This window comes from Ahaetulla prasina, chromosome 5 (genome assembly GCF_028640845.1).
Source record: "Ahaetulla prasina isolate Xishuangbanna chromosome 5, ASM2864084v1, whole genome shotgun sequence".
NCBI lineage: Eukaryota > Metazoa > Chordata > Lepidosauria > Squamata > Colubridae > Ahaetulla > Ahaetulla prasina.
In genome coordinates, this window is record NC_080543.1 from 59,013,478 (window position 1) to 59,037,716 (window position 24,239).

The following is a 24,239-nucleotide window of genomic DNA, read 5'->3' on the forward strand; positions in this document are numbered from 1 at the left end:
AGTTTTGACCCTACTTCTGCAAACTCTATTTCTTGCAGAATTGGTTTTCTAAGCTAATTCAAGCAATCTTCTTTCTCAGACACACACAATCCACTGTAAAATATACATAACATGTAAACTGCCTATTGCTACTTAGCCCAATTTCTTATCTTTCCTTCTGTATTCCAGTAACTCGCTTCCACAGCTTAATCTCAATTACTTCCTGTGCTATACTGCATTACACCAACTTTCCCACATGTGATGCTCAATACATATTTTATTTTCCTGCTTGTTACCTTCAAGCCTCCCTTCAAATTAGGCAGTGGCAAACTCATGTAGAACAAGAAGCAGTTGAGGAGATTGGGTTGGAAGCAAGATAGTGGATTACAAAAGGGTTCCTTCCTTTTATGGGGTGAAGAAGTGAAGGATAAAATCAGAATTAGGCTAACCCTAACCCTGCATCAGTAACTGTCTATTGCTTATCTTTTTTAAAAAAAATATGCACCTCTCAAACAATATATTACAAATATTTATTTGATGTGACTAAGGCTGTATTCCTAAAATGAATTAAGGTGGATAAATTGCACATAAGTCAATAGAATACTTTGTTGTGCTAAATGACACTAAAAGAAAAATATGGAGCATGCATTACATTACACCCTTTTATTCTAATACTTCATATATTTTATATACATCACCTTTTTTGATGCCTTTCCTTCCCTGACTTTTTCTTGAATGGCTGCTATCGGTTCCAGATTCTAAATTAGATGAGTCATTTTGGCCGTGTTTTGAAGTTTCAGGAAAGATTCTGATCTTTGAAGGAGTCGTCGTCTCATCATCCTTTCCTAACTCCACTCCTTCTGAATCACTCAATATTTTAGCTTTCCTGAAGCGAAATGATGCCCTTTTAAAAGTGTGTCTTGGTAAAACTTTACATTCTTGTTCAGAATCTGTCTCAGAGCTGCTATTGGCATTAATTTTGTATGAAGATGACAACTGATGAACTGTTTTCTGAATGCTCTCATCATCTGATATATGGTTTTTGGAGTCATCTTCTGAACATTCTGGGCTGTGTTTCATTTTGGGAGATACACGGCAAGCAGTTCTCAAATGTTTTTTATAATCTTTAACAGGGTACCTCTTTGGTGTTTTTTTCATCCCACTCTCAGAATTTGAATTACCACTTTCAGATTCACTACTATGCCTTTTTTTAACAGCAAAATATTCAGTTTTAGGAGCTTTTCTTCTGTCAGACTGTTCTTCCAATTCTTTGTCACTTTCAGAATGCATGGAACTTTCTTTATCAGAATCATTTAATAATAACTTTCTGGCTGCAGCAGAAGCATTGCGATGAGGTAGTTTTCTGTTTTTGCTTCTGGTACCACCACTTTCTGAGCTGGAGAACTCTTCTTCCACATCACTCATCATTCTTAATTTATTAGCTGCCACAGTAGCACTTTTGCGTGGTGTTTTTCTATGCCTACCAAAACTATTGCTCAAAGTTTCAAAATGTTCATTTGAATTATCAGTTTTTCTTTCCCGTATCCTTTTCCTTGAAGTCCTTTGGCTATCTGCATTCCCTTGTGAAGCTGGACATATAAATGAATGAATGAATACACATACCCATATACACACTTACAATAAACATTACATGGGCTTCAAAATGCCTTTATGCCCACAAGTACAAGGTTGCATTAAGATGCACTTTCATATAATTATCCCATTCTACCCTAGATGGGGCATTTTGGGGAGGGGGGAAAGATATACAATATTTCAGAAGACTTTTGGAACAGGAATTATACAATTCCATTATTTTTGCTTTTTTGCATTATTTAATGTAATCTCTTGACATTTTTGAAATTCTCTTAGTAGACCACCTCCCGTTTGGGCTACTGTAATATGTTCTACCTAAGGCTGCCCTTGAAAACCACCCAGAAGCTGCAACTGGTCCAGAATGCAGCACTGCTACTACTAATAGTACTACTAGTATTAGTAGTAGCAGTAATATTAGTAATAGTGTTAAGAAGGTGGACCACAGTGTACACATGTCAAACTACCACTTCATGAGCCACAGTGGCTCCCTATAATTACTAGCACCTTGAACTCTGGGTACTGGTAGTAATCACCTATTAAGCCTTCATTGCACCAGGCCAGGTTATTTGTGGGGCTGCTTCTTTTCAATTTGTTATTTTCCTCCCATGGGATCTAATATAGTAATTATGTTTCAGGTTTCTTACATGGAACAATGTCATCTGATGGGAACGAAAAGGCATGGCTTCTCTGTTGGAACCACTTCCAACCTTGTCCCTGCTAACCATCAGAAATGCAGGACTCCTGGAAACCATTTCCCCCCCCAGGCATTGAGCTAAAGTATTGGATGAGCCCATCCGAATGGAAAAAAAGACTTGAATGGAATATGCTGTGGTTGGCATTTATTTTCTTTTGGATGGTGATTGTTTTTTACTTTTAATAATTTCTAAGCTGCCAAGAGTCACTTGTATGCATTGGTAGTCATATAATTAAAATAAATAAAATCTTGTTACAATGTTTTCATGTTGTGTTTATCATACTTTTTAACAATTCTGATAGTCATTAAGTTGCTGAGGACTTATAGATATGATATACATTTTAATGGGTTCGGAGGTTATGGGGGGGGAATGTGTTCCTTTTTGTGAGGGTGGTTCCATTTGCACGGTAAGTGGGAGGGGCAGATATGGCGGAAGGGGGGGATCATATCGGTCTAGGGGGTCACGCGTTCGATGTCTGCAAGCGATCGCGTGCCCCGATCCCTCTGACTTTTCCCGTTCCCCGGATGGTCAAGACCCTCAGAGCCTGGGCCTTCGTCTCATGTTATGCAACGCACGGTCCGTGGCCAATAAGGCCCCCCTAATATACGATCTTATTCAGGGGGGCGCCGCGGATCTTATAGGCGTTACGGAGACCTGGTTGGGCACTGAAGGCGTGCCCTGGTGAAATGTGCCCACGGGTTTCCGTGCATTCCATCAGCCGAGGCCCAGGGTAGGGGTGGGGGTGGCGGTTGCTATTAAAGAGAGTCTAGAGCCGAGGGAGACCACTGTACCTCAGATTGCGGGTGTGAATCCCTCTTTGTGAGATGGGGTCATAGGTGTCAGATGGGCTTGCTGGTCACGTACCTGGCTCCTTGCTGCGTGACAGCTGCCCTGCCCGAGCTCCTGGAGGTGCTTGCCGGGTGGCAGTGGAGACCCCAGACTTTTAGTCATGGGGACTTTAACTTGCCATCTGCCGGCTTGTCATCGACAGTGGCTCGGGAGTTCATGGCTTCCATGACGGCCTTGGACCTGACTCAAGTAGTGGATGGCCCCACTCACATGGGGTGGCACACTGGACCTGATTTTTATCTCTGGTCAGTGGTTGAAGGATCTGGATTTGAGAGATGTAGTCATAGAACCTTTGTCATGGTCAGATCACTCTCTCCTTCGCCTGGACTTTCTGACCGCCACTCAACCCGCAGGGAGACGGAACCACAACGCTGGTTCCGCCCCAGGCGCCTGATGGACCCGGAGAGGTTCCGGACGGAGCTTGGGCCACTTCCTGAGGGTCTGGCTCACGGCACGGCAGAGGAACCAGCCGCAGCCTGGCAACGGGCTGCGGCGGGGCTTTAGACCGTGTCGTGCCTCTGCGACCTCTGACCCGCGCAGATCCCAACCGCCCTTGGTTCTCCGAGGAGCTGAGGGGATGAAACGCCGGAGAAGACGCCTAGAGAGCTCCTGGAGGTCTAGCCGCTTAGAGGCTGATCAGACACTAGTTAGGTCCTATACTAGGACCTACCTAGTGGCACTGAGGGAAGCGAGGCGTTGCTACGCCTCCTCCCTCATTGCGTCGGCAGATAACCGCCCAGCCGCCCTGTTTCGGGTGACCCGTTCCCTCCTTCACCAGGGGGAGCGGGATGACCCGTTGCAGGGACGTGCTGAGGAGTTTAACGGTTATCTATACAATAAAATCGTTCAGCTTCGAGACGGTTTAGACCAAACTTGCGGCGATTCAGATGAGGCGTCTGAGGGTGGTCTTGGTGATATTTTCTGGGATGAGTTTGACCCTGTCGCTCCCGAGGACATGGACAGGTTGTTGGGTAGGCTGAATGCCACCACGTGTTTACTGGACCCGTGCCCCTCCTGGCTGGTGCTGGCCACTCAGGAGGTGACACGAGGCTGGCTCAGGCGATTCTGAGTGCCTCCTTGTTGGAGGAGTCTTTCCGGCCGCCTTGAAAGAGGCGGTGGTGAGGCCCTCCTCAAGAAGCCCTCCTGGACCCGGCTGTTTTAGGTAATTATTGTCAGTCTCCAACCTTCGCCGGCGAAGGTTGTTGAGAGTATGGTGGCATATCAGTTTCCCTGCACCTGGATGAAACTGTCTATCTAGACCCGTTCAGTCCGGTTTCCGGCCCGGTTACAGCACGGAGCGGCTTTGGTCGCGTTGGTGGATGATCTCTGGAGGGCCAGGGATAGGGGTTGCTCCTCTGTCCTGGTCCTATTAGACCTCTCAGCGGCTTTCGATACCATCGACCATGGTATCCTGCTGCGCCGGTTGGGGGGATTGGGAGTGGGAGGCACCGTTTATCGGTGGTTCTCCTCCTATCTCTCCGACCGGTCGCAGACGGTGTTGACAGGGGCAGAGGTCGGCCCGGCGCCTCACTTGTGGGTGCCGCGGGGTCGATCCTCTCGCCCCTTCTGTTCAACATCTATATGAAGCCGCTGGGTGAGATCATCAGTGGCTTCGGTGTGAGGTACCAGCTGTACGCTGACGACACCCAGCTGTACTTTTCCACACCGGGCCACCCCAATGAAGCTATCGAAGTGCTGTCCCGGTGTTTGGAAGCCGTACGGGTCTGGATGGGGAGAAACAGGCTCAAGCTCAATCCCTCCAAGACAGAGTGGCTGTGGATGCCGGCATCCCGGTACAGTCAGCTGAGTCCTCGGCTGACTGTTGGGGGTGAGTCACTGGCCCCGATGGAGAGGGTGCGCAACTTGGGCGTTCTCCTGGATGAACGGCTGTCTTTTGAAGACCATTTGGCGGCCGTCTCCAGGAGAGCTTTCCACCAGGTTCGCCTGGTGTCCCAGTTGCGCCCCTTTCTAGACCGGGATGCCTTATGCACGGTCACTCACGCCCTCGTGACGTCTCGCCTGGATTACTGCAATGCTCTCTACATGGGGCTCCCCTTGAGGGGCATCCGGAGGCTTCAGTTAGTCCAGAATGCGGCTGCGCGGTGATAGAGGAGCCTCGTGGCTCCGTGTGACACCTATCCTGCGCAGACTGCACTGGCTACCTGTGGCCTTCGGGTGCGCTTCAAGGTGCTGGTGACAATCTTTAAAGCGCTCCATGGCATAGGGCCGGGCTATTTACGGGACCGCCTACTGCTACCAAATACCTCTCACCGACCGTGCGCTCTCACAGAGGGACTCCTCAGGGTGCCGTCAGCTAGGCAGTGCCGTCTGGCGACACCAGGAAGGGCCTTCTCTGTGGGGCTCCCACCCTCTGGGCGAACTCCTCCAGGACTTCGTCAACTTCCGGACCTCCGAACCTTTGTCATGAGCTTAAAACACACCTATTCATCTGCGCGGGACTGGATTAGATTTTAAAAAATTGGTTTTAAGGGGTTTTTATTATTTATATTGTTTTAAAAATTAGGCTATAGAATAAGTTTTTTAATTGTTGTTTTTAATCTGTATTTATATGTGTTTTAACTGCCTGTGAACCGCCCTGAGTCCTTAGGGAGATAGGGCGGTATATAAATATAAATAAATAAATAAATAAATAAATAAATAATATATATATAAATATATACATACCTATTTGTTTTTGCTGATATACTTTACTTCTAGTAATCCTGAATATACTTCGTTTTTCTCCAAAAGTTCCATTATGTAGCACTGGAGATGACAGAGCTGTAGAACTCTCTTTGCTCTCCTCTGAACTACTCAAAGATGAAGCAGTTGATGAATGTTCTAACTCACTTTCTGGAAGAGTTAAACAATATAAAGCTAATCAAAATTTTAAATATTTCTCTCATGTATTTTAACATAAGAAGAAGTTGAAGACAGTCTGCATTTTGTATAACTAGAACTTAATATATTATGTCAACAGAATAGCCACCAATACTTTACTATGTGCTGTGTAAAGTTTTGGTAGCTCACCAGAAAAGGTTTAGAACAATATAGAATAAGAAGAAAAAAATTATGTCAAATCCTACAACACAAAAATCCAACTGTTTAAGAATGATTGCTGCATAAGTGAGCTTTATATAATCTAAGGTTATTGTTTCTCAAAGTTCAATAATTAATGTTAACTACAGATTTAAAAGATTCTCAAGTTAAACAGATCCCACTCCAAAGCCATTTTAAAAAAACTTGGAACTTATTTGCTTTTTAGTTACATATGAAACACAGGGGTGATAAAATTAGGACTCAAAATAGAAATATTGCAATGTAAAATATAGGACATGTATATCAACTTTAGCAGAATAAAAATATGTTGATAAAGCTGTAATATTTTAAAAATAAAATTATCAGTCTTAAAAACACCAAACATTAAATCCCAATAGAGGTGACTGTTTTTCCTACATTTTGTTAACAATTGGTAAATCTGGAGCAATCTGACTATTTAGAATATTGGTTTATTTTCCCGTAATTTAAAGATAATGGAATTCTAAATAAATACAAAATATTAAATTTTATGGAAATATAATAATCACATTGGAAAATGAGAAACACTTCCATGATTATTTGACACGTGATTACTTTGCAAAAGATTAATGCTGGCATATTCCAATTTTAGAAGGATATACCAAGAGATCCTGGAGGCTTCAGCTTTATCTCTCAAAAGTCAGTGATAATTATTCACATACAGACACAAGAAGATATTATGACTTCTGAATGAGTTATGGCATCCAGGTTATGAAAAGACTATGATGGGTTATATATCCCTACAAATGAGAGATTGAAAGATCATGCCCTTGCATTCTGGATAATTGCTCCTTGTAAGGAATCTACCGGAACTGAGTTTCTTATGGTTGATTGTGAGTTGAGTGGCTTGGGAGCCAAATGATTACCATTATGCTCAAAATCATTGTGCAGCCTTGATGAACACTTGACTTGCAAAAACCCTCTTTTGGATCTAATAAATGTACAACCTAAAACAGATTTTTTTCACCAGCAGGAAAAAAAATGAAGATATTCACTGAGTCAATTTCTTTTTGGAATTAAGAAGGAAAAAACCCATATTTTAACTTAAGATTTTAACTTAAAAGAAAAAGCTTAACAGGTCTATATTTAAGAAATTTTTAAAACAGATAAAGGAACAATTATTTTAGAAGACTGATTTTTTTCTTTCTTTCATAAAAGTACTTTTGAAAATAGTAAAGCTAACTAGAAAATCATGGGACTGCTGTTCATTTAGTTGTTAAGATATATTTTACAAAATAACATGTTGTGTTACAAATCTTTAAGCTTGTAATTAAAGCACTTTTTAAAAAGGATTGAAGAAAATATCTGATGATGTCCTGGTCCTTAAACTGTACTTCCTTCTCCTATTTTTGATGCTTTTCTTGTGGTCGCCATTATATTTATATAATGGCGTAATATTTATGGCCCAAAAGTGAAAACATGTAATTACTAGAATGAAAGTAAAATGCCAAGGGATTCAATGTTCTGATGGTTCTCCTCCTGAGGTCCCATGACTGTGTTTTGCATTGATTTTGCAGAACACCAACATTTACAGTTTTTGGCAAAAGTGTGCCCATAATGAACCATTGGTTCTCTTAACAACCATTGCACTTGCTTAGGTCTCTCAAAAAAGGTCATAAAATCATGGGAAGAATGTTCTGAAGGACAGATATTCCCAAAGATTGATGGTCAAAACTGAATCTGAATTAATTTCTATTTGTTTAAAAACTGGACACTGTTACGACATTGACTAGTACTTCGTGACCAGTATGATTTCAAAAAGATAACTTAAAAGCAGAAAGAACTCTGAAAACAATGGACGCTTTAACGAATTTATAAACAGAACAACATGGCAGTGCTGTTCCTCCTTGCAAAAATATTTATAGTGACTTTTAGCCCACCATAGTCCTTTCATGTCCTTGAATATCAAAGAGGCCCCTCCCCATATGGTTGGGGTCCTAGGTGCTCTCTGAGCTTGGTTGTTTTCTTGCAGATGTTTCATTACCAAATTAGATAACATCATCACCTTTAAAAACTGTAAATTCATAAAGGATTTTTTTCCTCAGTAACGTTTTTTTTAAAGAAAAAATTCTCTTTGAAAGAGTCCCACCAATTCCTTACTCTAAAGTCAAGCAGAGAAGAAAGCAATATTAATAAAAACTGAGTAGGGTTTTTTTAAACCAAGTTTTAATTCAGTTCATTTACCTGTTGATAATGTACAACTGTGTGCTACTGCAGTGTTTCTGGTCCGTGTATTTGATCCAAAATACGATGCAGAGGTAGAGTCAGAAGATATTCCAGCAATACTACGAGTAGAACTAGTAGTATACACCTTATGGCTTGTGACACAGGATTTTTTGCCTGATGTATTTTGATTAGAAGAGTTTTCTGTCTCAGACTGAATTTCTGTTTGAGATTTACACTGCTTCTGTTTTGCATTTCTTAACATACAGAATGAAAGCAATATGTATTCAATTAATGTATTTTTTTTTCTAAATGCCTTGGTATTTAATTATGCTGTACTGGCTAAAACTTTGGGCTAAGAATGGGGGTACCCAGGCATTATTTATTTATTTATTTATATCCCACTCTTATTATTTTTATAAATAATTCAAGGTTGCAAACATACCTAATACTCCTTCTCCTCCTATTTTTACCGACAACAACAGCCCTGTTAGGTGAGTTGGGTTGGGAGACTGACCGGCTTAAAGTCACCCAGCTGGTTTTCATGCCTAAAGTGGGATTAGAATTCACAAGTCTCTTGGATTCAAGCCTGGTGCCTTAACTACTAGATCAAACTCTACATCCTCACTCATCTATGCAATTTACTAGGTGATTTTGAGCCATTCATGAACTCTCAGCCAAACCAACAATAAAGGAGAAGGAGAAAATTTAGAGGGGGAAGTGCTATGTATGATGCCTTAAACTTTGAACAATAGGTAAGATTATTTGTAATAAATAAAATAAAACACTCAATGAAAGATGTAATTACTTTATTAGATATTAATAAATATTAAAATCATATTAAAATGATGCAATATAATGCACAATATTCTTAAAAGTATTCATTGTTTGTAGTTTAAAATTAAAACTTTAGAGTTTAAAGACTAACAAAGAGAAAAAGAAAATTAGTTATTAATTAAGGAACTTGCTTGAGGTGAATTACAGTTTATTAAAATTTCTGTGGGGAAAAATGCTAAAGAAACAGCCCAGTTTAATTTTAGCAAATTTTGAAATGGGAAAGAGGTTGGACTCAATTATTTTAAAGGGCCTTTCCATCAAATGGTCCTTTTCATTTGATGCTTATATTCACTATGGAAAACAAAAAACAATAACAATTAACAAACATGAAAGAAGTAAACAACAATCACAACCAGGTATCTGTTTGATTATCTGTTTTTGTTATGACTGGTTTTCCTTCAGTATCCATTCCTGTATCCATATAAGTATTATTAATATATCCATGGATATAATTTTCTTATATGTTTATGCGGCAGAAAATAGTTTATGATATTAAAAAAAATACTAGAACAAAACCAAATGAAAGTGAGAATTTACTCCAGTCAGTTATTGGGGTTAATAAATACTGTTTAAATACAGACCAAATATTCTAGTACCAATATGATTCTAAAAGTAATATAGATTGAAAAATTTACCTCAGTATTTTGGCAGAGTGTTGTACAGATTTATTCAGACTTTGCAACTTCCTGCTGGATCTCTCACTTCTCCATATTCTTTCATTGTGCTTTTGCCCAGTTCTAAAGTCAGAGATAATTCTTCTAATTTTTTCCTCAAATAGTGCAGATAATCTCAGTGTCATACTATATATCTAGATTAAGAAATGCAGACTGAATTAATATACTATAAAGGTTATGCAACGCATAAATTAATAATTTTATTTTTAAAAGTATGAACTAACAATATACAACCTACTACACTATTCCTTTTCAGTTAAACGGTAGAAAACCAAGGAAAAGGAGCAACAAAACAGTAAACCAAAAAAATTAAATGTATAAGAAAAATAATGAAATTGACAATCTGGGTCCTCATTTTACCTACCTTATAAAGGATGGAAGGCTGAGTCAACCTTGGGCCTGGTGGGGCTTGAGCCTGCAGTAATTGCAAGCAGCTGTGTTTAATAACAGGCTGTCTTACAGCCTGAGCCACCCACGGATTTATTTCTATTCACATTAACTTAACCAGCACCTGTTCTATTTGACTACATTCATACTAAAATATGAAGTATTTTCTCTTCCTCAATTTTTCTGCAGCAGTAATTATCTTTTAAACTTTTCTTCATCCATAATCTTTTTCACTTTTACTTTCTACCAAGCACTCATTTTATATCCTGCATTAGCATAACTTCACAGACTTCTGTAGAACGTAATACAATTATTTTTACTCTGTTACAAGCAATCCCACACATCCTCTTTCCTCATCCCCCACTTGCTATTCATTCTGTTGAAATAATAATTTATTTTCTAATACCTTTTATATAGGATTTGCACTTTCTCTTCCTGCAGTCGTTCAATTATGGTTGTATGCAAATTTACCTAAAAGTATCACCTATTCAATCACAGGACATTTTTAGAGGAAATATGTATATGGTAGCACTCGTTACCCTACTGAGCACATTACCATATATACTCAAATATAAGTCCAGGCATGAAGAATAATATTTTAAAACCAATCATCAAATTTTTTATCCAAATTACCATTACCAATGTTCCATCTGTAAGAAGCTGACCGTCAAAAATTACTGTATGTTTTATTATTCAGAAGTGTCTTATCTGCTGGTAATACATTTTTAATTGTATTTTGGTTAAAAAAAATCAAAGGTTGGCTCAGCCACAAATGTATGGGATATATGGATACTTTAAAAAGTACTACTGTATCTACTCACAGATAAGCTGAACACAATTTTAGGTCTGTATTTTGGAACATAAAATTCTCCACTTATTGGCAAACATGTAGAGTGCTGTTTCGGTAAACTATTCTTGTATTTAGGCATTCTATTTCTCATTTTCGAGAAGTAGTTGAAAATATTATCCAACACATTTTAATTAAAACACATTTAGCCACATAGTTGAAAGAAGCTGCTTACACATTCAGAGCCTGTATTAAGGACTGTATAAAGTTTTGTGTTTAGTCCCCTTTAAAGTAATTATGTTTTTAAAGTAAAATTATTTACCAATTGTTCCTTAAGTTCTCATAACAGAGTTTCAATTGATTTCACACTTTCAATGATCTTCCGACATGACTTTCATTTCCTATCCATCTAACCTTTGCCTAACTGCTAATAATACTTATTTGGTTATTGCAGTAAATAGTATAGAAATGTTACCTTAGACCTTTTGTTTGGGGTATATGCTTTAGCATTGTTAAATATTAGTTTGACATCTTTCCACAGTTCCATTGGAGTATCATAGTTTTCAGCTTCTAGTGTTTCCTTTACTGTGGCTAAATCCATTGGTGTGTCTATAATTTCTCTGTAGTCCTAAATAAAGATAATCAAATGGCTCCATTATTAAAAGACTGGGGTGGAGTTTCTCATATACAGGTGGAAAGCCTGTAGACAGATAGACAAGACAGACACAGAGAAGAATTGTGCAGACTAAGTAACTTTAATACACTTTTTTAAAGGACTAAAAACAAGCACAACTAATAGTCACAGGAGTATGCAGCTTGAAATGAAGTCTAAGACAGAAATTAGTATGTCTATCTCAAATAGCATTTGAAGAACTGTATTATAATATAATATAATATATTTATATTTATATATTTATATTTAAAACCTCAGAAAACAAATATATATATATATATATGTGTGTGTAGGTCTTTGGTTATTCGGGTTTTCTCCCGCGTAAGATTGGAAGTGTCTTGGCGACGTTTCGACGAAGTCTCATTCGTCATCTTCAGGCTTCAGCTTCGTGCTTCTGGGAGCAATGTGTGATTGCAGCTGTTTCTTCCTTTTTAACTGCTAGTGGGGGTTTGAACTGATTGGGTGGGAGCTTGGCTGTGCTCTGACTGGATGGGGTTTTTTTGTGCTCTGATTGGCTGGGGGTGTGTCCTGTTTGGGTGGGGGCTTGGTTGTGCTCAGATTAGTCTGAGTTGCAGGGGGATTTGAGCTGGTGAGCTGCATTGCTGTTGTTTGGCTTCGTGTTTGTGGTCATTCTACATCTTCATAGTGGGTGTCTGTCTGCTGTATGTATGGATTGGAGGGGTTTGAAATGACTAATGTTGCAGCTGCGGTCTGGCTTCTGGTCCTTGGTCATACTTCCTGATCAGTGTGGGTTTGGGTCTGCTTTCTGGGTGGATGTGTGGTGGTGACATCCTGTGTGGACCTCGTGAGTGTGGGTATGGTGTCATTCCTCGTGTTAGGGACTCGTTTGTCAATAAGGGCAGGTTTCCAAATGGCTGGTAGGCGGGAGGTATCATCTCGTTTGTTCATGCTGTGTGGGTGTTTTTCTATCTCGATGGCTTCTCTGATTTTCTGTTGTTAAAGTGTTCAGTTTTGGTGATAGTTCTGGTCTTTTTAAAGTCAATATCGTGTCCTGTGGCTTTAAGGTGTTCGACCAGGGAAGACGTTGGTTCTTCTTTTTTGACTGAGTTCTTGTGTTCTTCAATGCGTGCACTTATTCTTCTGTTGGTTTGTCCGATGTATGTGGTGGGGCAGACAGTGCATGGGATTTCATATACTCCTTGATTTTCTAACTCAATTTTGTCTTTGGGGTTTCTTAGGATGGTGGATATTTTTTGGTTTGTGCAGAATGCTGTCTTGATGTTATGTTTGTGGAGGATCTTGCTGATTCTGTCTGTGGTGCCTTTTATATATGGAAGGAGGGCTGTGCCGTTTTCTTGTTCTCTGTCTTGAGTTTTAGTGGGGGGTTCTTTTTGGATTAGTTTTGTAATCTTATTTCTCTGGAATCCATTGGATGTTAGTACGTTTGTGAGAGTGTGTAGTTCGGTTTTTAGGTGTTGTTCGTCAGCTAAGCGTTTTGTTCTAGAGATGAGTGTCTTGGCTACGGAGTTGATCTGTGCTGGGTGGTGGTGTGAGAGTGCGTGCAGATAGCGGTTTGTGTGTGTTTTCTTCTGGTAGATGGTGTGTCCTAGGGAGCCATTGGGTTTCTTGTAGACTAAGACATCTAGGAAGGGAAGTTGGTTGTTAACTTCTGTTTCCATGGTGAACTGTATTTTGGGGTGTAGGCTATTGAGGTGTGTGAGGAAGTTGTCAAGTTTTTCTTTCCCGTGTGGCCAGATTATGAAGGTGTCGTCTACGTATCTGAGCCAGAGTTTGGGTTTGTGATCAGATTTTTCTAGTGCTTGGGTTTCAAAGTGTTCCATGTAGAGGTTGGCAATGACAGGTGAGAGGGGTGATCCCATGGGTGCTCCTTCTATTTGTTTGTATTTTTGTCCGTTATAGATGAAGTATGTGTTGGATAGGCAGTGGTTGGTCAGATCTAGGATGTGCTTGGGGGGGTTATATTTGTTTTGGATAGCTGTCAAGGCTTCTTTGATTGGCACTTGGGTGAAGAGGGATATGACATCAAAGCTCACGAGTAGGTCGCTGGGCTGTAAGTTTTGTTTCTTTATGATATCTATGAACTGGAATGAGTTTTTTACGTGTGAGGCGATGGATTCTGCATAGGGCTGTAGTTGTTTGGTGAGAAATTTGGCTAGGTTTTGTAGAGGTGAGCCTATGGAGCTGACTATGGGTCTGAGTGGGGTTCCTTCTTTGTGTATCTTGGGGAAGACAGACACACACACCAAAAAACTCCGAAGACTACAAGAACGCCAGAAACAAACCCCTCCCCCCTCACAGCCACACATGAAACAAACAGTGCATAACATCTCAGATAGGATCCTCACCAAAGCTGAAACCGATGTCCTTTCCAAAGGATTCAACTTTGCAGTCACTCCCAAATACATCCCCACTGAAGCCATTATATGCGGAGTTGAAACCAGCCTGACCAAAATCAACCCCAATGACGCTAACAAAATCAGACTCGAAATCACCAACATCCTCTGCAGCAGCAAGCCACCCAAAAGCAACTTACCCAAAGAGGAACAGACAGCACTACTTGAGTTAGAAAATCAAGGAGTATATGAAATCCCATGCACCGCCTGCCCCACCACATACATCGGACAAACCAACAGAAGAATAAGTGCACGCATTGAAGAACACAAGAACTCAGTCAAAAAAGAAGAACCAACTTCTTCTCTGGTCCAACACCTTAAAGCCACAGGACACAATACTGACTTTAAAAAGACCAGAACTATCGCCAAAACTGAACACTTTAACAACAGAATAATCAGAGAAGCCATCGAGACAGAAAAACGTCCACACAGCATGAACAAACGAGATGATACCTCCCGCCTACCAGCCATTTGGAAACCTGCCCTTATTGACAAACGAGTCCCTAACACGAGGAATGACACCAGACCCACACTCACGAGGTCCACACAGGATGTCACCACCACACATCCACCCAGAAAGCAGACCCAAACCCACACTGATCAGGAAGCACGACCAAGGACCAGAAGCCAGACCGCAGCTGCAACATTAGCCATTTCAAACCCCTCCAATCCATACATACAGCAGACAGACACCCACTATGAAGATGTAGCACGACCACAAACACGAAGCCAAACAACAGCAATGCAGCTCACCAGCTCAAATCCCCCTGCAACTCAGACTAATCTGAGCACAACCAAGCCCCCACCCAAACAGGACACACCTCCAGCCAACCAGAGCACAAAAAAACCCCCAGCCAATCAGAGCACAGCCAAGCTCCCACCCAATCAGTTCAAACCCCCACTAGCAGTTAAAAAGGAAGAAACAGCTGCAATCTCACATTGCTCCCAGAAGCAGGAAGCTGAAGCCTGAAGATGACGAATGAGACTTCGTCGAAACGTCGCCAAGACACTTCCAATCTTACGCAGGAGAAAACCCGAATAACCAAAGACCTACATACAAACATCCGCGAAAACCTCAGAAAACATATACATACATACATATATATATACATACACACACACACACACACATATATACAATAATTGTTTATTAAACTCTAAAATCCTAGTGGGATTGGCTAATCCAGTATAATTTGTTTTTCTTATATTTTTACCATTCCTTTGCAAAACTATTTAACAAGTCTCATGCTAATGAAACACACTCCCTTGGCCCACAAATATCCAAATTTCAAAAGTGAAGTTCTGTTCTCAACTGTGATAAAAAGGGGACAAAAACTGCAACAGTTTCTTTCTGAAGATTGAAAAGGCAGAATAGAAAGTGAGAAAAAGAAGAAAGACAGAGCTAGGGAAAGCATCTTGGATATATTTCCAAAAATTTGCAAGCATTTTAATTTGAGATTATTTAGAACGTGGTTCATTAAAATAACATTAGTATAGTATAGTATTAGTATTAGTATAGTATAGTACAATACAGTACAGTACAGTACAGTACAGTACAGTACAGTACAGTACAGTACAGTACAATACAATAATAATATAATTGTCAACCCTGAAGGTGACCTCACCAGAGCCATATTGGAGCTTCAGTGTTGCCACACTGGAGCTGAAGGAAAGGGAAGGAGGATTAGAGAGAGGGGATTGTACAGCCAAAATAAAATACTTTCTCTTGAGAACCAAGGACATTCTCACATCTGAACCATGGAATGAGGAGTCACCAGACAACCAGACAGCGAGGTTGTGGGAAAACTCTCTTTTAATTAGGTGAAAACTGCAGGAACCTTCAGAATCAGTTTTCACCAGAATTGTGCCAATGTGATATATCCAATAAAGCTATTCTTTGAGGAATTCATCTGCTATGGAATTTTGCTTAGTATGGGTCTATTACTTGATACGCTGACATTAAACTGACTCTCCTAAAACTCTAACTCCAACCGGAGCCGCTATTCGGAGTCCTGAGCCCTGGCTGCTTACCCGGTCTACCTGGGCAGCGGGAAGACACAGGGAAGATGACAATAATGTAATATATGGACTTTTTTATATCTAATAGGTCCATAAGTGCATTTAACTTATGAAGGGGTAGCTGATAACTGTACTCAGATTCTTCAACTACCTTCCAACCAAGACTTATCTCCTTCCTCTCCAATGGTCTTCTGCCAAACTGTTAAAGTTTTCTTTCTCCAGAACATTTTGGGGAGATTCATGCTTCAGACATTACATAATTTTTAACTTGCTGGATATGGTAAATTAAATTATTTTCATTGTTTTATTCTGATGCTGATAATATTTGTTTGATTAAGATTGTACTCTGTGACTCAAAATCAAACATGGAATGCAAATGCTTAGTGTGTCCATCTCCATTTCCATAACAAGCTTTGAGGTTCACAACATGGAAAAGATAGTATTGTTGCATGGCAAGTGTTCTTTTTGTTTAAAGTACCCTTTCTGTGCTTAGGAAATACTAGATTCAAGGTTTAGAAGCTGTATATAAAATAGGGAGTGACTTGTCATCAAAACAACTATAACCTCATTTACTTTTGGGGCAGTGGTAAGATCATGAGAGATTGCAGAAGATTTATGCATTGTTTTATGGCTGTGCTATGAATCATATTCAAAAGAGAAAAGGAGACTGCACATCATCATGGAATTGTAGGCATTCTCTTTACTTAGGAAACAAAATACTGTACTTTCTCTTAGGTGTACTATGATTGAATAAGGGTGCTTTCAGACTTATCCATCAGAGATTCCTAACTGAAGCAAACGTTTTTCTTGTTTTGAATAAGAAAGTACAATGGATAAGAGAATGCTTTAAAATGTGGCATGTTTGATGTTACTGTAACTGATCAAAGAATAATTACTTACAGGGTACTGCTCCAGATCAACAGGCTGTCTAAAGGGTTCTGAATCCTCACACTGGAAAATTAGATTAACAAGTTCCATACATTGTTTCCTCCATCTGTTTTCATCATAGCGTGATTTTGTAATATTTTTTCCCTTCAAGGATTGTCTCTTAAAGAAAAAGAGTAAAATACCCATAAATGTTTGATGACTTTTAAAAATGCAATTACAACAAATGAATTGCATTCAGCTACTTAAAAATACAAAATCCCTACTCATTCATAAAGAAAAAGGACAAAACTAACTTACTTTCCTAGAAGATGTCCTTGGTTTATAATCATCATCCTAGGAAGTGAACCAGATATATTAACAATAAATTTATTTTGAATTAAGGTAGCGAACATCATTTTGCTTAATATGTTTACTGGGTTGAATCCAAATTAATATTACAAATGAGGAAGACTAAATCTTAACAACATAGCAATGAAAGAGAAATATCAATTGCAAATATCAACTGCAAAATATATACAAAGCTAGCTTTATTACCGATTCAGTAGCAGCAACGCTGTCTTCATTTGTTGCAGTATACCACTCAAAAAAGTTGGTACAATTTGGATTCCTGAAAAATGAAAGTGTATTTTAGACACAAAAGTATAACTCTTTAACTTTATCAGTGAGTTTGAAATAAATGTTTCTGAATATTAACATTGCAGATGGCTTTTAGAAACAAATAGAAATTCATAAAGTATGTTTCAAAGTGCAACAAAAATGTACAGGTGGTCCTTGACTTATAACCACAATCAGGACTGGAATCTCAATCACTAAGTGAGATGTCACATGACTGCTTTGCTATCAACCACAATCCTACCTCCTGGCTGCTGTTGTGAAGTGAAAATTACAGGTCATAAAGTTGAGATCCAGGAAGGCATGCAAAAGTGCCTCAAATGGATTGGGGGGGGGGGGGGAAGGGAGTTGGAATAGATCATGTGCAAGTTAGGGGATGCTGCAATATGGAAGCCTCAGCCACCCCAGACTGGCCCAGTAACATTGCCACACCACAGAAGGTTCAGCTGCCCAGTTAGTTCTACAGTGCTTACAACTACAAGGGCACTCCAACTTCCTCCACTAGTCTATCTCACCCACCAATCAGTTTTTTAGCTAACCTGCATAGCAGCATTCAGTAGTGGCAATGTTGGGACTGAAACAGAAGCCCAGGGCCTCTAGCAGTATCAGGCCTCTAGTACCAGGCCTCTACTTCAGCTCCAGCACCACCATTACCAATGAGAAATGCTGCCTCAAGCCCCAGACCATTGGCCTTGCCTGCCTCACACCATTCTCCAAACCAATGTCATGTTTCTTCTATGAGTCAACCTCCTGTTCTTTCTGCAAGTTGACCTATTATTCTCAGAAACCTCCAGCTCTTCCCCAGGTCTCATGAGAATGGGACGCTGGTCTTAGAACAGGAGAAGCCCTGTTCTCATGATGCTTCAATGCCTCATTCCCAAAATCATGTTTGCTATTCTGCAAGCCAGTGAAGGATTGAAAGAATGAGATGCTGGCTTGCAACAGGGAGAATGGCATGCATAAAGAATGGGAATATGCAGTTTGGAGAATGATGATACCATGTGCACATGGAAGCAAATTGGGTCTCAGAAACATATGGAGAAGTACAGTAAATAGTATTATTTTAAGCTAGATTTAATTGGATTTTGTTCATTGAAGACACAGATAGCAAATAAACCTGGTAACACTATAAACAACAAGCTCACATTTTGCTGTTCTATGGATATATTGCTTACCTAATAAATTCTAAGAGTTGATCAGTGATTTTCTGAGCAGTCTTAGCAATTTTGCTATTGGGCTCATTGAAGGTCCGAGCATTGCTTTCAATACATCTTACTTCCCAAATCAATGCAGAAAGTCTCCTATATATTTAGCAAATAAACAGTTAAACTTGCAGTCTCTAAAACTGGAAATCTATAAGCAAAAAAATATCAACAATTCATTCTGTTTTATACTGGATACTACCAGGACTCTAACAAAAGTGGACAGTATATACTATTATACAACTACAAAAAAACACCCCAATTAAAAATCCTTAAATAACATATTTTAGCAAAATAGTGCACTCTCTTATCTAATGCAAAAAAATACTTCATTGACAGTGCTGTATTTTAGGTTAAGCTAAACCTGTTTTATATATACACATGTACGTGTGTGTGTGTGTGTGTGTGTGTGTTTACAGTATATGTATACATATCTATATATCTACGAATCTATGCGCGTAAGTAAAAGGCAAGGAGAATTTAATATATATATTTTTTTGAACCTAGCCAGGGTGGATCCTACATGTTAAATGTTACATTTATTTGATCACTTTTTCCTTTTTTGTACACTACTTTTTTCTGTTTTGTTGTTGTTAGGGTTGAATGTATGCTTTTGTTTTGTTTTGTTTTTCTGTTTTGTTATTTTACTTTTTATGACAAAAAAATAAATATTTACAAAGTCACTATTGTACTTCCTAAATGTTTAATTGTATCATGCAAAACTAGTGTTTCAAGTATCTGTTTCCTAAGGAATTACAGAAGTTATTTCTTGTTTCATCTCTTATGTATTCCAACCTTATATAATGGAAAATTAATGAGCAGCATAGATATAATTTTATATATAAGTCTTCCCCAATTGCCAGAGGACATTGATAACCCACCTATTTTTAAGAACAGGTTACTGCCAATGAAATATCCAATCTACTATTCCTATCCTAGGTCAATAAAGTAAAGGTGTCCTTAGGATATGACAGAAACTGCACATCACCAAAAGTACCACACCCATAGTGGTGGTGGTGGCATTATGCTTTGGAGCTGCTTTTCTTCAGATGGAACTGGGGCTTTAATCAAAGTGGAAGAAATTATGAACAGTTCCAAATATCAGTCAATTTTAACACAAAACTTTCAGGCCTCTGCTAAAATGCTGAAGAGGAATTTCATCTTTCAACACAACAATGACCCAAAGCATATCTTCAAATCAACAAAAAGAACAGTTTCACCAGAAAAAGATCAAAGTTTTGGAATGGCCCAGCTAGAGCCCGGACCTGAATCCAACTGAAAATCTGTGAGGTGACCTGAAGAAGGCTGTGCACAGGAGATGCCCTTGCAATCTGACAGATTTGGAGCGCTTTTGCAAGGAAGGGTAGGCAAAGGTTCCCAAGACAAGGTGTGCCATGCTGACAGGCTCCTACCCCAAAAAATTGAATACTAATCAAAAGATGCTTCAACGAAGTTATTAGTTTAAAGATGTGTATATTTATGTAGCTATGTTATTGTCCATTTTTATTGTCATTTCCCCCCCTAAAGATTTCAGTTTGTTTTTCAACTGAATTGTACGGCTTACATGTTATATTAAAGGTGAAAAAAATTCTGATTTATCTCGGTCAAGGAAAATGATCTGTTTCAAAATCCCATGGAGGACATTTTTCAATTTATGGACATAATTTTTCCTCTAAGAATTTGTGGGCAGGGCATTTGTTGCTCATCAGTGCCAGAATCTTTCAGATTTGCTGCCCAATGTCTCTTTTTCCTATATTAATTTTATTCCATTTTAAATAAAAATAGACAAAAAGCTGGTATGACGCAATGCTGGTCACCAGGCTCTTTATTTAAATTTAAATTCAAATTGGCCTCATGGTATTCTTAAAAAATTGTTTGTCATGATGAGACGCTAAAGCTTTTTCTACTTTTTCAAAAAGAGACAAATAAAATAAATCCTGAGGAGATAGAGGGCTCATTTTCACCAGTTTGTCATCTGGTATTATGATACTTGCCATTTTCACCATTTTATGAATACAAAAACTACTCTCTTACGGCAATCATATTTTAAAATATGAAAACTCTGAAAATCACATATGTGTTCATCTTCCCACAAAGATCATCAATTTTAGAAGCTAGTTCTATTAACTGGATTCTAAAATCAAACCAGACTAACCTGTAGAAATGATTCATCAGTCTCAGCTGAATAGTCCGAAGATCTGTTGGATAAGCTACTACTGTACTGTACTTTGGGTATGTATTGAGATCAACTGGATGAGCAAAAGCTGCTGAAATATCTGTTAAAATAATAGTTTTAGTTGAAACTACTAAATGCATTGTGAGTAAATAATGCAGTATACAGTAAATTGTAAATGAAATTTATTTTACAAAATCTGTACTGCTTACATCCAAGCAACTGAATTTAGTGTAAAACACTATATATGTCTTTATATTTATCAAAAAACAGCTATCAAATGTTTAAAACCTTACCAAGACTCAAAAGTTGATCAATTCCAGAAATAATTCGTTCACACTCTTCACTCTGTGAATTCCCCTGCCATTCTCCCTTTTGAGGCTTATATAGTAGTTTTGTCATCTCTTCAGCAGTAACAGAAACACTTGCTCCCAGTTCTTTAGGCTTATCAACTAATTTATAAAAAAAACCAGATGAAAAAGAGAACAAAAACCAAATGTAGCAAGGTTAGCAATTCATTTTATTCAAGCTTTTATGTCAGAAATTAGTGTCCCGCACAAATAATCAGGATCATTCATACAGTTGTAGCATCAAGGACTTATTCAAACCTATACACAAGAATCTAGCCAACAAATAGTCAGTGCTAAATTGGCAGAAATCACGGCGGCTTGGACTTGGATTTCTTATACCACACACACACAGAACCCTGCCTGAGCTTTTCCTACAGTTAATGGCGTTTTAGCAACAACATCATTCCAAATTTTTGCTTTCTAAATATTTTATCTTCAGAATTTTCCACACTAATTTCTTTGTATATATAAAACAACTGCAATGAAATTCTTTTTTGTTTCAATTTTTTTGTACCAGCTACTCCTAGAAAAAGTGCTTTAAGTGCCTATTTATTTTCTCTATCCAAAGGAAAGTGACAAAAGGAATGATTTTGAGTATATACTTGTGCCAGAACAACTTTTTGAACACCTACAGCATGAAGCAAAAACCAAACAAACCACATTCAACATATTATTTTAATTCAATCATTGTTTGTCCCAATATATTATAGTCTGCGACTTAGTATGTTTTACAAAACTCAGCTATTTATAATGCATCGAGTAACTACACTGTGTGCACAATTATTAGGCAAGTTATATTTTGGAGGATTAATTTTATTATTGAACAACTATAGTGCAGTTAAACCTGAATATTTAAGAAAGCAAAAGTGAGGTTTTGGGTTTCTTAGAAGAATATCTAAGTGTGTACAATTATTGGGCAACTATTAGTGTGAAGAATTATTATGCAACTAAATGAAAAATGAAAATTTGCTCATCTCATTCATTTATTTGCATCTGTTAAAGTGAGAATAATAAACAAAATGTACAAACAAACATCTAAAAAAAAATCAGTGACCAATATAGCCCCTCTTCTTTTCAATAACAATCATAATCCTTCCATTCATGGAATATGTCAGTTTCTTGATTTGTTGATGATCAACTTTTTGTGCAGCAGCAACCACAGCATCCCAGACTCTGTTCAAAGAGATGTACTGTTTTCCTTCACCATAAATCTCCCGTTTAAGGAGGGCCCACAAGTTCTCAAAAGGGTTTATTTAGGTCAGGTGAGGAAGGGGGGACATGTCATTATTCTTTCATTTTTAAGGCTTTTACTGGCTAGCAATGCAATGGAGTACTTCAATACATGCAATGGACAATTGTCCTGGATAAAAAACATGGTCTTCTTGAAAGATGCAAACATCTTTCTGTACTTCTTCCTGTACACAGCTCTTCCTAAACTGTGCAATACACATAAAGGAAGACAGAAGCCTTAACACTGAAGTTTACAGAAAACTCTCACACACAGATCAATATTTACATTTTGATTCCCACCATCCACTTGAGCACAAAATGGGAGTCATCAAAATCCTACACCACCAAGCTGAAGGCCTGCCTACTAGCAAAGAGGGGAAAGAAAAAGAACTAAAACACATCAAGGAAGTCCTCAGCCAAGTGGGCCTTCATCAAATCTCAAAAAAGACCCTACGGAAACTTCTCCATAACAGGCAATGAACAGAACAATAAATGAAGCAACAATGTTATTCCCTACATTGCAGGAATATCGGAAAAGCTCAGGAGGAGCTTCAGCCAATACAACATATGTGCACACTTTAAACCCAAGAATACACTATGGCAGAAGCTTGTTCACCCCAAGGGTAAAACTCCCAGACAAACCGAGCAACATGTTATATGAAGTACAATGCAGTGAGCCATGTGCAGATCTGTACTTTGGGGAAACGAAACAACCACTTCATAAACACATGGTACATCATAGGAGAACAAACCCATCAGGACTAGATTCAGCAGTCCCTCTGCATTTAAAAAACAAAGGCCACTCTTTTGAAGACAGAGAAGACTGCTGATTTGAACACATTTTGGACAGAAAAGACTGCTGGTTTGAAAGGTCAGAGGCCCACGTCGTCAAAATTGAACAGCCATCTTTCAACAGAGGGGAGGGATACAACATCTATTTCCAGTCTACAACATAGTCCTTTCAACAGTTCCAAGAAGACTCCACACCAATTTGCACTGCTCAGGTGACCCTGATGAACTGATAAACCTGCAGGTGGCCTAAACCAGAGGTCTCCAACCTTGGCAACTTTAAGCCTGGCAGACTTCATCTCCCAGCATCCCCCAGCCAGCTTTGCTTTGAAGTCTGCCAGGCTTAAAGTTGCCAAGGTTGGAGACCCTTGGCCTAAACGACTCATTAAAAGAATGCAAATAACTAGCTTTCTGTAAGGAATATAAATCCTTCTATTTCCAACCATCCTGTCAGAGCTGAAGAAGCTTCTTGTATGAGAAGCTAAACGTCTTAAAAGAAAAACCAGAAAGTTTAGTTGCCTCTTGAAAAAGCACCTTTGAGACAACCACAACCTGAATGACTGAAAATATCCATAGATATTTGAAGAAAGTGTCTTCTAAAAACTGGCAATAGGTTTGGGAGTTGACTTTGAGTCTATCTTCAACCTGAAAAGGTCCAACTAGCTCATCTTTATAATATCAGCCCATACCATTATCCCACCTCCACCTTGTTGGTGTCTGAGTCGAAGTGGAGCTTTGGGCCTGTTATTGATCCAGCCACGAGCCCATCCATCTGGTCCGTCAAGAGTCACTCTCATCTCATCAGTCCATGAAACCTTTGAAAAATCTGTTTTCAGATATTTCTTGGCCCAGTCTTGCCATTTCAACTTATGTGTCGTGTTCAGTG

At 39.0% G+C, this 24,239-nt stretch overlaps 1 protein-coding gene across 2 annotated transcripts in view; it reads right to left on the reverse strand.

The window, feature by feature from the left end:
* The window catches only part of BRWD1 (bromodomain and WD repeat domain containing 1), an 84,663-nt gene that overhangs the window by 7,596 nt on the left and 52,828 nt on the right, over positions 1–24,239 (reverse strand). For both annotated transcript variants that reach the window (XM_058184953.1, XM_058184952.1), the window contains exons 30-40: positions 21,281–21,436; positions 20,967–21,087; positions 18,785–18,910; positions 17,532–17,604; positions 17,295–17,330; positions 17,010–17,156; positions 11,518–11,670; positions 9,830–10,002; positions 8,379–8,614; positions 5,802–5,969; positions 678–1,568 (exon numbers count right to left, since the gene is read on the reverse strand). In XM_058184953.1, the coding sequence (XP_058040936.1) occupies positions 678–1,568; positions 5,802–5,969; positions 8,379–8,614; positions 9,830–10,002; positions 11,518–11,670; positions 17,010–17,156; positions 17,295–17,330; positions 17,532–17,604; positions 18,785–18,910; positions 20,967–21,087; positions 21,281–21,436 (2,280 nt within the window). The remainder of the gene's footprint in view (positions 1–677; positions 1,569–5,801; positions 5,970–8,378; positions 8,615–9,829; positions 10,003–11,517; positions 11,671–17,009; positions 17,157–17,294; positions 17,331–17,531; positions 17,605–18,784; positions 18,911–20,966; positions 21,088–21,280; positions 21,437–24,239) is intronic.